Genomic DNA, 14,698 nt, shown 5'->3' on the forward strand with positions numbered 1-14,698 from the left:
CCGGTAGCCGCCAGCTCAGCGCGCACGCAGCCATCTCGGGGCAGAAAAGGCGCCCCCACCCCACCCGCAGCCGCAAGTGGAAAGCAGAGAGAGAGAGAGGCGGCCGCGGCAGCAGTAGCAGGCATCATTAGCTGCTAATCCCTCACCCCCTCTGTCGCTAATTAATCCCTCGGATCGCCGTATTTACTAGGTTTACTAATCACGTTTTGGCGATTTAGTCTTCTCTCTTCTCTCTCTCTCGTCTCTCTCTCCCCCACCTCTTCTTCCCTTTCCCCCGCCTCCCTCTCCTCTTCGTCGTCACCCGCCGCCTCCCGCTGAATCCGCGGCTTGGGAGGAGACGCCGGAGTCGGGGGCGTGGACGGGGGTTGGATCTGCTTGCCTTGATGGTGGCGATTGGAGCGTGAATTCGTGAGGGGGGCGTGGTGGTGGTGGTGGTGGTTATACGGTTTTCGGTTTCGTGGGCGGGGGAGAGATGGCGCCGGTGGAGGATGGCGGCGGGGTGGAGTTCCCCGTGGGGATGAAGGTGCTGGTGGTGGACGACGACCCTACATGCCTCGCCGTGCTCAAGAGGATGCTCCTCGAGTGCCGCTACGACGGTGAGCAGCTCTGCCTTCGCCTCTGCCTCTCCCGCGTTCTCTGTCCTTGTAGTCTATCGCTTGCTGTGCTGCGGTTGTGTGGGCGTGACATGATTGGTTGCGTGGAGGCGGTTGGTCGGATAAGTTTCGTTGTTTCGGTTAGTGTTTCGTGTTCCGATTTGTCTGGGGTTGGGGAGGAGTCGGCTGCTCCGTGGGTTGATTTGCTTTTCCGTGAATTCTGGGGAGTTTTTATTTTTTTTCTGCACATCTCCGTTATTGGGAATTTTTGCCCTTATTGTCGGTTTTCTCAATCTGGGAATAGATTGTTGAGTTTATATAGATTAGTGATTGTATTGGAGATCTGAGCGAGTTTGCGGTGTGAAATCTGAACCGTGTTGCTAATATCTAATCCTGCCTTTTTGTTTGTGCTAATATAAGCAGTAGTTTTTAAGATTCTTAGGCCAGTCACAATGGGGGTTTCACTGGTGTGTCATGCACATTTAATAGGGGTAAGACTGAATAAAAAATGATTATTTGCATGAAATGGGGATGAGAGAGAAGGAAAGAGTTTCATCCTGGTGAAACTCGTCAGCGTCGTTTCCAAGTCCTCGGTAACAGAGTGAAACCCCCGTTGAGGCCGATTCGTTTCATTCACCGGATCTCTTGCGTCCGCCTCCGCCGTGCGACCTCCGCATTCTCCCGCGCCGCGCCGGATTTTGGGTACAAATGATCCCAGCAACTTGTATCAATTAAATGCTTTGCTTAGTCTTGGAAACGTCAAAGTGAAACCCCTCCACTGTGGGGATTGTTTCATAAAAGATTTCATTTGAGAGAAGATGGTATAATATTTTGGGTAGCCGTGCAATGACACTAGCCATTGTGACTGGCCTTATATTCTGTGGATTCATGCGGGCTTCGAATTACTATTATATCATCCCAACCTAAGACTTGCAATATATTGGGAATATATCGTCGATGCTCCTAGCTTTTGTTCCCTATCCCGATAACATTTTGTTATGCCTAATGACTGTGAATTATCACCCATAGTAATGACTGCAAATTATCACGGAAAGTTTAGCTTAGGATCAGGAGTTTATTAGAGGCGCTATGCATCACCCACCTACCCCACAGTTAAGTTTTGTTGCAACAGGAACGAATACTCCAAGGATGCAATGCGGCATATCTAGGTTGCAGCCTATATAGAATCTTTGTTCTGTAAAGTGTTGCTATTCCTTTCTAGTTTCTGTTCTGGGCGCCAATAGTTCACATATGCGCATCACAGCTTAGGGGAAATAACAAATAATATAATGGGTTTATTACTGATCTATTTTTTCTTATTATATTACAGTTGATTTATTTCCTACTATAAGTTGAATGTGTGCAGCATGAGAAACTGTTGGATTTTATTCCTTATCCAGTCTTCTCTATTGAATGATCTCTGCTTTAAAACGAACGTGAAAAGCATTAGGCATACCCATGGAGGTATTCAGTATTCATAATGTAATGCAATTGTACATAAATATCATCTGCTGCTTTTATGCCTTCAAATACACTTTTAAGTTTATATCATGTTGTGTGCAGTACTTTTTCGTTGCTTTGTTTTGTTTTCACTCTGTTGTTTCCGAAAATTCCACTCGTTCGTGGGAAGCTAATATCGTAATTTGCATCTGCTTCATTTGTATGTCTGAATAGTTATTTTGTTTACTTTGTTTTTTTTGGGCAGCGACAACTTGTTCTCAGGCTACAAGAGCATTAACTATGCTGCGAGAGAACAGGCGTGGTTTTGATGTTATAATTAGCGATGTTCATATGCCTGATATGGACGGATTCAGGTTACTTGAACTTGTTGGCCTTGAGATGGATCTCCCAGTTATTAGTAAGTAGATTAATATTCTCCACCCTGCTTGTTAATTCTGGTTTGTCAAAGGCATTACTGAAATCTGTTGATAATATTGCAGTGATGTCTGCTGATTCAAGGACAGATATCGTTATGAAAGGAATAAAACATGGAGCATGTGACTACTTAATTAAACCCGTCAGAATGGAGGAGTTGAAGAACATCTGGCAACATGTTATAAGGAAAAAGTTTAATGAAAACAAGGAGCATGAGCATTCAGGTAGCCTAGATGATACAGATCGTACCAGACCAACCAATAACGATAATGAGTATGCTTCATCTGCAAATGATGGAGCTGAAGGTAGCTGGAAGTCTCAGAAAAAGAAACGGGATAAAGATGATGACGATGGTGAATTGGAAAGTGGTGACCCTTCTTCTACATCAAAGAAACCAAGAGTTGTTTGGTCAGTTGAACTCCACCAACAATTTGTAAACGCAGTTAATCATCTGGGGATAGACAGTAAGTTTTTCCTACTTTTGGCACTTATTTTCATCAACAGCAATGTTTGGTCGGCTGTACACTTGCTAATTTATTTTTCTTTTGGTGTTGTTTACCACATTTGAACACCTGAACCTTGCAATTACATCAAATCTTTCCGCTTTCAAGCTTACACAAATTTTATAATTTTCTCTTCAGAAGCTGTTCCCAAGAAAATTTTGGAGTTGATGAATGTTCCTGGTTTAACTAGGGAAAATGTCGCCAGCCATTTGCAGGTTTGATTCTGGTTTTCATTTTTAATCACGGGTCCTTTTTCTTGTATCATATTTAGCATGGTGTGGTGGATGTTATGTTTACTGGCACCATGGAATATCTACCCTTTTGTATTATCCTAATTGTTATTATTCGTATTTATTTTACACATCCTTGCTCTACCTGAATGTATCTACTCTGATTTAATTAGCAGTAGAAACCAACTAACCAAAGGACTTGCTCCTGGAATGATCTTGTAATTCCAGGGACTTGTACATACACTATTTTAGTGCTGTTACACTCTTTTATTGTAGAATGAAACCATACCAAATTATAGATCATTCAACCAGTGCAGATGGCAACGAATCGCTCTATAATAGATGTTTGATAATAAACATTGTTTTTCTGTTGTTCTTATTGTGTTGCCTGGGGATCATCCATTTGAAGGTTTTGTCTACAGAGTAAAATTCCATTGGTTACCTTGTGCATTTGTGCTGCTTGTCTGTTGAGCTCCAATCTCCCTGTTACCTTCATTTTTTTAATATATACCAGGACCTGTTTAAGTGCTTAGTTCAATAGTCATGATATACAGTAGCTTAGACCCTGTTTGAACTCAGGACGTCCCTAAGTTATCTTGAAACAATGTCGTTTTTCTTGGGCATATTGAAGTTGCTGAAACAGTAATGAAGTATCTGTTTGCTCTTGCTGTAACTTCCAGTTTTTTAGTTATGTAATGATAATCATGGTGATGCAATGAGTTTTTTTTTTCTATTTTCAGAAGTTCAGATTGTATCTGAAGAGGATTGCTCAGCATCATGCCGGAATAGCTAATCCATTCTGCCCGCCTGCTTCTAGTGGTAAAGTAGGCTCACTGGGAGGACTTGATTTCCAAGCTTTGGCTGCCTCAGGTCAGATCCCTCCTCAAGCCCTGGCCGCCTTGCAGGATGAGCTCCTAGGGCGACCTACAAATAGTTTGGTATTGCCTGGAAGGGACCAGTCATCTTTACGGCTTGCTGCAGTCAAAGGAAACAAGCCCCATGGGGAGAGAGAAATAGCATTTGGTCAACCTATATACAAGTGCCAGAATAATGCATATGGGGCATTCCCTCAAAGCAGTCCAGCTGTTGGAGGAATGCCTTCATTTTCAGCTTGGCCCAATAACAAACTTGGTATGGCAGACTCAACCGGCACATTGGGAGGCATGAGTAATTCTCAGAATAGCAATATAGTCTTGCATGAATTGCAACAGCAGCCAGATGCCATGCTGTCAGGAACCCTTCACTCTCTAGATGTCAAACCTTCTGGGATAGTTATGCCTTCTCAGTCATTAAATACTTTCTCAGCCAGTGAGGGTCTCTCCCCTAATCAAAATACCTTGATGATACCTGCTCAGTCATCTGGTTTTCTAGCGGCCATGCCTCCATCCATGAAGCATGAACCTGTTCTTGCAACTTCTCAACCATCGAGTAGTCTGTTAGGTGGTATTGATTTGGTTAATCAAGCTTCAACAAGTCAGCCCTTAATAAGTGCCCATGGAGGGGGGAATCTTTCTGGCCTTGTAAATCGTAATCCAAATGTAGTACCTTCTCAAGGGATCAGTACTTTTCATACTCCAAATAATCCATATTTGGTTAGTCCAAATTCTATGGGAATGGGCTCCAAACAACCACCTGGTGTTCTTAAGACAGAAAACTCTGACGCTCTGAACCATAGCTATGGTTATCTTGGTGGTAGCAACCCCCCTATGGACTCTGGCTTACTCTCTTCACAATCAAAAAATACACAGTTTGGTTTACTGGGTCAGGATGACATCACTGGTAGCTGGTCGCCTCTGCCGAATGTTGACAGTTATGGTAATACTGTTGGGCTAAGCCACCCTGGGTCCAGTTCATCTAGTTTTCAAAGTTCTAATGTGGCTCTTGGGAAATTGCCTGATCAAGGGCGAGGAAAGAATCATGGATTTGTTGGTAAAGGTACTTGCATTCCAAGCCGCTTTGCAGTGGATGAGATTGAATCTCCAACTAACAACTTGAGTCACAGCATTGGAAGCAGTGGAGATATTATGAGCCCTGATATTTTCGGATTTAGTGGACAGATGTGAAGGCTTCTTGAATTTGTAAGTAGGTAGGTACAATATCCTAATTTTGGTAGCAGATAGCTTTGGTGTTCTTACCCCAAATATTGCTTTAATGCATTTTGTCCTCTCTATAATGTGATCGTCTCTACCTAGTGATCCCATCAATTTTGGCATATCATTCATGTTGCTTCTTTGGACAATAGTAGACCTTGGTTATGTTTCAAGCTATGAACACCTTGATGGCTTGGTTGCTATATTTATTTTACCTCGCGCATTTGTTATGGAGTATTTGATTTGTTATGCCTATGGTAATTTAGCGAACTAGCAGTATGTTCTTCGTGAGTCATGTTCATAATTGATATTTCAAGTTGACTGTACCTTTTGCCTTTTATGCAAAAACATTGTTTAATTGTGCAATTACCGAAACCTCATTTTTCTAATGGCATTGTTTATTTGTTTATGCAGGGTAATCACTGGAAACAATTTTTAGTGGGTTGATGAACGGTTGCCGTGTTTTTCATTTCATCCTTTTTTTTTTCCTTCTGTAATTGGTTTATAAAGGGAATAATTTATGTGACAGCATGTCGAATCTTGGTTTATAGAAGGTTGTTCGGTTTAAACAACTTTGGATTATTTAGCCTCATGTGACATAGCTCATTTTCCTTTGTTCATTTTTTGTGTACAGTTTTCTGATTTTGTTGCAAATCTTCTTCTCTCACTAGTTCTTCAGCTTTTCTGTTTTCCTTGCGATCTTCCACTTAAATTGTTACCAAATTAGCTATTCATCCTTGCATCTCCCAATGAGCAGGTTGCAATTCATTTGCTGTACATGTTCTAATCACTCTTACTCTTTTCATGGAGAAGATGTTCTCCAAGTGCTCGTTACTTCTCCCATTTGAGTTACCTTGCGACATATTCTGCGCATAATGATAGCTGCTGAAATACAATGTTTTGCATTCCGTAAAGTTCAAATGTATCTTAAGTACTACTCCGTCCAAAAAAAAAAAAAACAAACCCTAGCTACGAACCATATGTTACGTTCAAGTTCATAGCTAGGATTAGGTTTTTTTGGGATAGAAGGGTAGAACAACTCCATTTGCATGTACATTTATCCGAGCTAGTGGGTCTGGACCATTTTTATCCGTCAGTTCATCATTTAACAGTCTGTTTTCTAGTAGTACTCTCTTCCATTCAGTATATGACATCGACTGCATCAGTATCCATCTACCAACCGGAAGTGAAATCAGACATGCAGATTTGCTCCAGATGAAGGACCATGCATTGATTAAGCAGCAGATTTGTCGAGATATAGTTCAACACTAGATCACGTGTTGCTCGGAGAAAAATATGATAATTGTTGCGGTAACCCGAGCTTTACTAGATCAATAATACTCTCTTACTGATGACAAACCAATTCATGATGCTCTAACCAAGGACTAAATCACTACTCCGTACGGTACAATACCCTGAAGAATCATAGGAAATCATGTACACCTAACTAGCAACTACGACCCATCAAACGCTCAAACCGGGGGGAACTAAACGAGGCTCTCCGGTGCACCGCACTGCCTAATCCTTTCCATGGCACGCCTCGCGCGCCCTATGGGTGCTCATTCGTCGTCGTCCTCCGGGGGGCTCGCCGCCCGAGCCAGCTCGTTGGAGACGGAGGCCAAGCCCTGCATCAGCCTGACGACCTCCGCCGTGTCGTCGAGGTAGTACTTGGCCTTGCTCGGCTTGCGGCCGACGGTGCAGGCGAAGACCTCCGCCGTGGCCGCCAGCGACTCGCCGCAGGTGGAGCTTGTGATCATCTGGAACATTTCCTCGTCGGAGCGGTCGTCCCCGATGCACAGCACGAAGTCGGTGCACATGCCCCTCTCCTGCATGCTCGCCAGCAGCCGCCGCGCCACCAGGCCCTTGCTCACGCCCTGCCAATGGCAAAGGTATCAAACACCGCGAACGACCATGGCGCTCGATGCTAACAACAACGAAGATGACGAGGATTAGGAGGAGGATTCACCTGTGGCTTGACCTCAACGGAATGGCCGGTGCTCTTCACCGAGACGGGCTCGTTGGCGAGCACGCTCTCGAGGTGGTCGACGAGCTCCTTGGCTTGGCATGAACCGAAGTCAGGGTCTGCGTCCTCGTAGTTCCAGACGAGCACCGTCTCCCTGTTCTCGATGATCGAGCCGTCCGTGGTCTCCCTGTACAGGCACATCACCGGCTCCGCGATCTGCTTCCAGCTGCAGTCCGCGGGGGGAATGGAAATCTCCCACTCTGCATCCCTCGATGACCTTCAGAAACATCATACAGATTTGTCAAAGTGTTGAAAATTGCTCCCCTTTGCAAGAAACATCAAGGCAGAAAAGGCGTTTATAGTGTTGAAAGGTTTTCTCATTTGGCCATTTCAATGTTACTACTGAAACATTTCCCCATCCATGTGACACTATGTTTTACTAGTGCAGATCACAATCATGTAGTACTACGCTTTTCATTAAGTAAAAAGAATGTACTAATCTTTTAATTCATTTCTAGTCATGAATCTTGTTATCTTAGAATCAGGTTAGCTAGATGGTCCGTCCACATGCACAATTCGGTATTTTGAGTCATGAACTGTCCTTGCAAGAACACAAACCAGAGTAAGTCACAGGATCATACCTCAGGAAGTAACCGTGCTCAGCCGCCAAGCCAAGGTTCTCGCAGGGGAACCAGTCATGGAGTGTTCCCTTCTCGAACCCGCTGCAGAGGAAAACCTTGTTGCTCTTGTCCCTGCACAAGCTGGTCAGCGTTTCGACGGAATTGGCGCTCGGGCTCTTGTTGATCGCCTGCGGCATGAGCGTGCCGTCGTAGTCGAGCAGGATGGCGCGCGTCTTCGCCCTCCGGTACGCCATGACAATGTGCTCCATGGCGAGCTTCCTGAAGCTGAGGTCAAGCGACACCACCCTGAACCGCAGCCCGAAGCCGATGCCCCAGCACCGCCGCTGCGCGTGATCCTTGCACGTCCTCTCGAGGTCCTGCAGGAAGCTGGTCGCCCAGTAGCCCACGTCGTGGGTGTCCACGTAGCGGTAGTGCTTGTCGTGGCGCATCCGCTTCTCCTTCTCCGGCAGCACGAGCGCGCTCTCCATGGCGTCCGCCACGGCCTCGATGTTCCACGGGTTCACCCTCACCGCGCCGCTCAGCGACGGCGAGCACCCGATGAACTCGGACACCACCAGCATGCTCTTCTTCTCCTCCGGCTTGCTCGGCTGCAGCATCCTGTCGAGCGCCTCGTTGCCCTGCCTGGACACGATGTACTCGTAGGGGATCAGGTTCATGCCGTCGCGGACCGCGGTCACCAGGCACACCTCGGCGACGACGTAGTACGCCACGCGCTCGTAGAACTGGAGCGGCTCGTCGATGAGCACCACCGGCTCGTACCCGGGCGCGCCGTACGCCTCGTTGATCCGCCGCACCATGGCGTACGTCTCCCCCTTCACCTCGTCGACGTCCTTGCCGCGGCCGCGCGCCGGGTTCGCGACCTGGACGAGCACCAGCTTGCCGCGCCACTCGGGGTGCTGCCGCAGCAGCTCCTCCATGGCGAGCAGCTTGAGGCTGATCCCCTTGAAGATGTCCATGTCGTCGACGCCCAGCATGACGACCCTCCCCTTCCCGGAGTAAGTCGCCATCAGCTCTGCCACCTTCGCCTCCGTCTCCGGCAACGCGAGCACCGTCTTGAGCTGCCCCATGTTCACCCCCACCGGGAGGATCTTGATGCTCACCGTCCGGCCGTAGTACTCCAAGCAGATGTGGCCACGCTTGGACTCGTAGGAGAGCCCCAGCATCCGGCCGCAGCAGGAGAGGAAGTGGCGCGCGTAGTCGAAGGTGTGGAAGCCGATGAGGTCGGAGTTGAGCAGCGCGCGCAGGAGCTCCTCCCGGACGGGGAGCGTCTTGTAGATCTCCGACGAGGGGAACGGCGAGTGGAGGAAGAAGCCGAGCTTGATGCGGTTGAAGCGCTTGCGGAGGAAGGTTGGGAGCACCATGAGGTGGTAGTCGTGCACCCACACGAAGTCGTCGTCCGGGTTGATCACCTCGAGCACCTTGTCCGCGAAGATCTTGTTCGCCGACACGTACGACTGCCACAGCGCGCGGTCGAAGCGGCCGCCGAGGTCGGGGGAGAGCGGCAGCATGTAGTGGAACAGCGGCCACAGATGCTGCTTGCAGAAGCCATGGTAGTAGCGCTCGGCGATGTCGGGGGGCAGGAACGCCGGCACGCAGTTGTACGACTCGAGGAGCGCCTGCGCGACGGCGTCCTGGTCGGCCAGCGGGATGTCGTCGCGGAGGCAGCCGATGTAGATGAACTCCATGGCGGGGGAGGAGGACGAGTGCTGGAGGTGGCGGAGGAGGGAGTCCTCGTCCCAGGAGAAGGTCCACGGCTCCGACGGCGACGCCGGGCGGTGAGCCCGGATAGGGAGGTGGTTGGCGACCACGATGGTGCGCGGCCGCGGCGACGGGGACGGCGTCGAGGGGGACAGCGGGGAGTCGTCGATGAGCCCCGCGGTGGTCACCACCCGCGGCAGCCGCCGCCGGAGCGCGCCGAGCGCCGCCGGCGCCGGCGCCTGGTCCGCCGCGCCGGTGGCCAGGTCCAGCAGGTTGGAGTAGGACCGAGAAACCATGGCTTCTATCTGGTTCAAAGTTTTGGATCAAAGATTTGGGCTCTCGGTTGGGGAAGAACAGTTGCTGCTGGGGAATCCAAGAATTGCGAAGAACTGAATCCAAACAGCGCCGCAATTGGGGTTTAATTAGCCAAGAACAGAGCCGGTGTGTTCGGCTCACTGTTTCTTGCAGGAAAGTTGCACACTCGCACTCGCAGCAGTGGTTTTTTTTGGCCTTTCGGGAGAGGTGGCACACGCACCTGGATTCAACAAGCCTCCAAATGCCAGTATCCTCACTGTGCCCTTCTCTTTAATCTCGAATCAATATAGTTGTGGTTATAATACAAGGGAGAGAACCTTCTCTTGCAAATTGGTGATGGTGGTGTTCCTTTCCAAGTTCTAGCTTGGTTGGTGCAAGAACATGGGAGGCACTGAGAAACACAGCTCAGATACTGTCTCTGCGGTAAAAATCCAATCCTTTTCAGCTAATAATGACCATCAAGATTTGATCTCCTGCAAATAAGGCACCACCCGGCAAGAAGAAAGAAGGAAAAAAATATCAGGTAAAAGTGCCAGAAGAACTCAAATGAAAAGAACCCAAAAAGGAATCTGGGAGCCTCCGTGCCTCACACAACAGTTGCTCCAACCCCGGACGATCTAGGGCTGCTCATGTCGTGTGAGAGGGAGCGAGGAGGGAGCAAGAAAAACAGCTTTTAATAGGAGAGGAAGGATGACTCACCTCATCACCAGCATCATCTCGTTGAGTTGTCCTTGGATTGATCAAACGACCGGGACAAAATAATCGCATGGGACAGCAGGAGTGATGGAGACTGCAAAATTTTTCTCTTCCTCTCTTTTTTGTGGTTGATGGATCAATTCAAAGGCGAGCAAGCGAAGGGAAGTACAAGAAAAGGCGCAAAAGAGACGCGAGATTATTCGGAGATTGAGAGGGGCTTTGCTTGGTTTGGTTTTGGTGGTGGCGTTTGGATCTTTCGGTGGCTCACAGTCACAGCCACGCAGCTGCTAGATTAGTTGAACTGAGCAAGAAATTTACGGAGGGGAAAGAGAGACCAGTGGCCGTTCCAATCAATCAATTTAATCGTTTTATAGTAGGACACAGTGAAAGAGCGTGCAGGTCTAACACTTTATGGATTTGTTTCTCTTGTGGAATTTGTTCCATTATGGTTAGGATAATTTTCTTAGGACAATATTCCAATCACTGGAATTTGTTTCATAGAATTTGTTTCGGAGGACAATATGGCATGGCATGGAACAGGTAAAGAACTGAAATAGCAAACTGAACTGACTCCACCCACTTATCAGAGCCAAATACAGGCTAGATTATATGCTCTCTACCCAACAGAGAGAATATTGCTTCCTAATTTAAGCTGCCGGTAGATGAGATCTATCCATCAAGGCACAGTCGCCATCCTCATCAGTTCGCACCAAAGGGATAAAAAGGACTGCATTACTAATCTAGGTTTAGCAGCAGGGAATCTTGAATTCTTCATCACCCTTAAGTCTTAGGGCTAGTTTGGTTTGTGAACTAAATTGACCTTACCAATTTTTGACTATGTCAAATTTTAGTAAGTTTTGGCATGACAAATTTTGGGAAGGCAAAGTTGTATTTGGATTGAAGCCAAAATAGCCTAAGTTAACTATTGAAATGGCCTATTTTCGTAGGCATGCTAAAATTTGGCTTCAAAACAAATAGACACTAAACATTATTAAAATTTTTAAATATTGGTAAGTCAAATTTAGACCTCAAACCAAACCAGCCCTTAACCTCACGCCGGTCAAAACAAGGAGATAGGAGATGCCTCACGCATTTGGTTGGAGCCACCGGACAATCTTTTGTGCATCACGATTGTTTGTTTAATCGAAGTGGATTCCGCTCTCCACCGATGACTCTTCTGCCCATTGAACACTGACAAACCTCTAGCCTGCGTGAAGATGCCATGCGAGCGAGCCGCGATCGGGAGAGCGAGCGCGAACGGCAGGGGAGAGAGCGAGCGGCGAGCGGCAACACGTGGCGAGCGCGGGGGCCGCGGCTGTCCGTGCGGCGGCAACAGCGACGGGGCCGGCGTGGCGCGCTGCGGTACGTCCGCGGCGGCGAGTCCGGTCGGGCCAGTGCACCGGGAAAAGGCTTGACAAGTGGGTGCCAGGCGCGCGCTGTTCTTTTTTCTCGGGGAGTGCGATAGATCGAGGAAGAGTGACAGTGACTAGTGGTAAATGTCATACTCCATGTTGGGGACGGTATCTGAGGCTGTGTTCAGTCCCAACCAAAGTTTAAAATTTGGTTGAAATTAGAGACGATATGACTGAAAAGTTGTGTATGTATGAAAGGTTTGATGTGATGAAAAGTTGAAAATTTGGAAAAAAAAATTTGGAACTAAATACACCTTGATTGGGTTTCCACTTTACTGTCATCCACGCTGGATCTGGCGTTCTCCAGAATTGTCTCCCAAAGAGTACAATTCACCCATTTTAAGCCACTCCTCGTTTAATTATCTCCTCATCGTATATATAATACTCCATATATCGCATAACACTCTTTATACGCCCAAAATATATTTTAATTTGTACCGAAAAATGATTTATTATTGAGTAAATTTCACTTCGGGCCACCTTTTGTTACCTATGTTTCACTTTGGACCACCCTTTAAGCAATATTTTCACTTTGGATTGGGTAAACTTACATTTGTTTCACTTTGGACCACCCAACTCTCTTCTCAAGCATATGAACGATCTCGATTACGCTGTCTCCTACTCGTCAATGAACTAACACAGCTATATGTAAGACTATTTCTTCGACATATTACAAGTTGGATGTAGATGGATAAAAGAGTGAGGGTGGTCCAATATGAAACAAAGGTAAAAATATCCGGTCCAAAGTGAAAACATTGGTTCTAAGGTGGTCCAAAGCGAAACGTTGGTAATAAAAGGTGGGCCAAAGTAAAATTAACCCTTTATTTTAGGATGTGTGCACTACCAGTCTACCACCAAGTTATTATGCAGAGAACACTACCACCAAGTTACAGGACTGAAATGTGATGTCATTGGAATGGTACTCTTCAATCTATATAGTACAGTACTGAAATGCAGAGTAGCCGCATCCTGTTCTGCCGAGCCTGTGACTTGTTGCGGGGTCAACTGGGCCACAAAGATAAGGTTCCAGCAAGTGTACAGTACTCGTTTTTGTCACCTGCCTGTGCTGCAACTTTTCTCGTTTGTTGCACCGTCCATCCCGTAGACGCCCTGTGCGCCGCCCGTGCCCACCATCGCTGGCCGCCCGCGCGTCCCCCGTCCCCTCCGCTGAAACAACAACCGAGCAAGAAAACGGGGGAAACACCCCCCCCCCCCCCCCCGGGCACCACGACGGGCATTTGTGATTGTGCTCGCCACCGCCGCGCTAACCCGTCGACCGGATCGCCACTGGCACGCCACGCCACAGCGTATTTGCGACCTCACCACACGATGATTCGTCGACGAGGAAACGTGACGAGCCGCGAGCAGGCGCGGCCCCGTCACCTCGCCCTCGTGGCACGAACGATAACCATCATCTCATCAAACCGAGAACGCGCGTCGTGATGGCCGAGATGACCCGCGGGCAAACGGCGCACGTACTCCTCCGGTCCCGACCATCCGACTATTAGCCGTGCGAAATCCGTCGACGCGACGGCTGCGGTGCTTAGCGCTACGAGATCTTTTTTCCATACTCCAGTTGCTTCCATGGGCGTGCACGTCTCGTCGCTGCAACTTGCCATGTATAACTGCGGCCCCGAGTCATACGGTTTGCTCCACTGCAACTGGTGGTGGCTGTCGGTGTGGCTGATCGCACTGTAGTACTGTAACATCTACTACAGGGGAGCAACTTTGATGTGAGGACTAGTAAGGGGAAGGCATGCCACAGTGCCGCACGCAAAGGGCGTTCCACTGATAAGGCACACTGTACGTGCATCGTGTCTACTAGGAGTAGAAGTACTGCTATTATTATCTGTTATTTTCAGCAGGTTGGGCCTCGTTGTCAAAGGAGTCAGGTAGCGTATCGAGTGTTTAATCTCCTGATCGTGACGTCTGCTGTTATTAACTTCTATAGCTCCAGCAACCTTGGACGCAAGCCACCCGCAGATAAAATTTCCAGGTAAATATCGTGGGTGTGACGAGCCGTGAGATTTGAGAAGACTGTAACCGATGTCGGTCTCATTGGATCGCTATATTTTGGGCCTTTGAACTGTCATTGGTCGGTAACCTCTTGAGGTCTCAGGTATGACTTACGGAACAGTATCGTTTTCGCTAAATAGAAGTACAAGTGACTTGCGTGTTGCATGTCGAGGTTGACTTATTTATTTACAGATCACTCCAAATATAGGCCCACTAAATCTCAATTCAGCAGAATATATGCTTCGACTTTTGCAACTTAGGTTTGGTACAAATCCAATTGAACGAATTAAGTTAGATACTACTCCATCCGTTAGCAAATACTCCCTCTGTACTCGTAAAGAAAGTCGTTTTGGACAGCGACACGATCTCCAAAACACAATTTTGAATTTTTGTTTCTATAAAAATATTTATTAAAAAATGAAATATGTATACTTTTATTAAAGTATTTTTCAAGACAAATATATTCATATAATTTTTACATTTTCAAACTCAACAACTTGAGAGTTATTCATGATATATATTCCCAAGGTTTGACTTAAACATTGTCCTAAATGACTTTCTTTATGAGTACGGAGGAAATATAAGCATTTTAGTAGTTTTAGATAAAATCACCTTGTAAAATGTCGTCGCGAGATTACTTTCAGAAAATATCATACTGAAAGATGC

At 47.3% G+C, this 14,698-nt stretch overlaps 2 protein-coding genes across 4 annotated transcripts; one reads left to right on the plus strand and one right to left on the minus strand.

Moving 5' to 3' along the window:
- The first annotated feature begins 189 nt into the window (after window positions 1-189).
- LOC4332111 (two-component response regulator ORR21-like) lies at window positions 190-5,988 on the plus strand. Of its 2 annotated transcripts, none has more exons than NM_001402093.1 (6): window positions 190-596; window positions 2,299-2,451; window positions 2,534-2,932; window positions 3,110-3,186; window positions 3,942-5,287; window positions 5,706-5,988. In NM_001402093.1, exons 1-5 carry the CDS (start codon window positions 473-475, stop codon window positions 5,262-5,264), a joined length of 2,076 nt encoding a protein of 691 aa, NP_001389022.1. In that variant the 5' UTR covers window positions 190-472; the 3' UTR covers window positions 5,265-5,287; window positions 5,706-5,988. The 2 variants fall into 2 exon arrangements, with proteins under 2 accessions (NP_001389022.1, NP_001389023.1); NM_001402094.1 differs by having other exon boundaries at window positions 3,942-5,279.
- Window positions 5,989-6,496: 508 nt separating this feature from the next.
- LOC4332112 (alpha,alpha-trehalose-phosphate synthase [UDP-forming] 6) lies at window positions 6,497-10,943 on the minus strand. 2 transcript variants are annotated; one of them, XM_015775090.3, is made up of 4 exons: window positions 10,608-10,943; window positions 7,896-10,381; window positions 7,258-7,531; window positions 6,497-7,165 (listed from the first exon to the last, which is right to left on the minus strand). In XM_015775090.3, exons 2-4 carry the CDS (start codon window positions 9,887-9,889, stop codon window positions 6,851-6,853), a joined length of 2,583 nt encoding a protein of 860 aa, XP_015630576.1. In that variant the 5' UTR covers window positions 9,890-10,381; window positions 10,608-10,943; the 3' UTR covers window positions 6,497-6,850. The 2 variants fall into 2 exon arrangements, with proteins under 2 accessions (XP_015630576.1, XP_066164366.1); XM_066308269.1 differs by lacking the exon at window positions 10,608-10,943 and adding an exon at window positions 10,494-10,556.
- Between the last annotated feature and the right edge of the window lie 3,755 nt (window positions 10,944-14,698).

This window comes from Oryza sativa, chromosome 3 (assembly GCF_034140825.1).
Source record: "Oryza sativa Japonica Group chromosome 3, ASM3414082v1".
NCBI lineage: Eukaryota > Viridiplantae > Streptophyta > Magnoliopsida > Poales > Poaceae > Oryza > Oryza sativa.

Bases quoted from the DNA above. Each gene is read 5' to 3' on its own strand.
- LOC4332111 (NM_001402093.1), top strand. From the start codon at position 473: ATGGCGCCGGTGGAGGATGGCGGCGGGGTGGAGTTCCCCGTGGGGATG. The intron at 2,452-2,533 runs GTAAGTAGATTA...ATAATATTGCAG, and splicing joins GATGGATCTCCCAGTTATTA to TGATGTCTGCTGATTCAAGG. The intron at 2,933-3,109 runs GTAAGTTTTTCC...TTTTCTCTTCAG, and splicing joins TAATCATCTGGGGATAGACA to AAGCTGTTCCCAAGAAAATT.
- LOC4332112 (XM_015775090.3), bottom strand. From the start codon at position 9,889: ATGGTTTCTCGGTCCTACTCCAACCTGCTGGACCTGGCCACCGGCGCG. The intron at 7,532-7,895 runs GTATGATCCTGT...ATGTTTCTGAAG, and splicing joins GAGCACGGTTACTTCCTGAG to GTCATCGAGGGATGCAGAGT. The intron at 7,166-7,257 runs GTGAATCCTCCT...TGCCATTGGCAG, and splicing joins CCGTTGAGGTCAAGCCACAG to GGCGTGAGCAAGGGCCTGGT.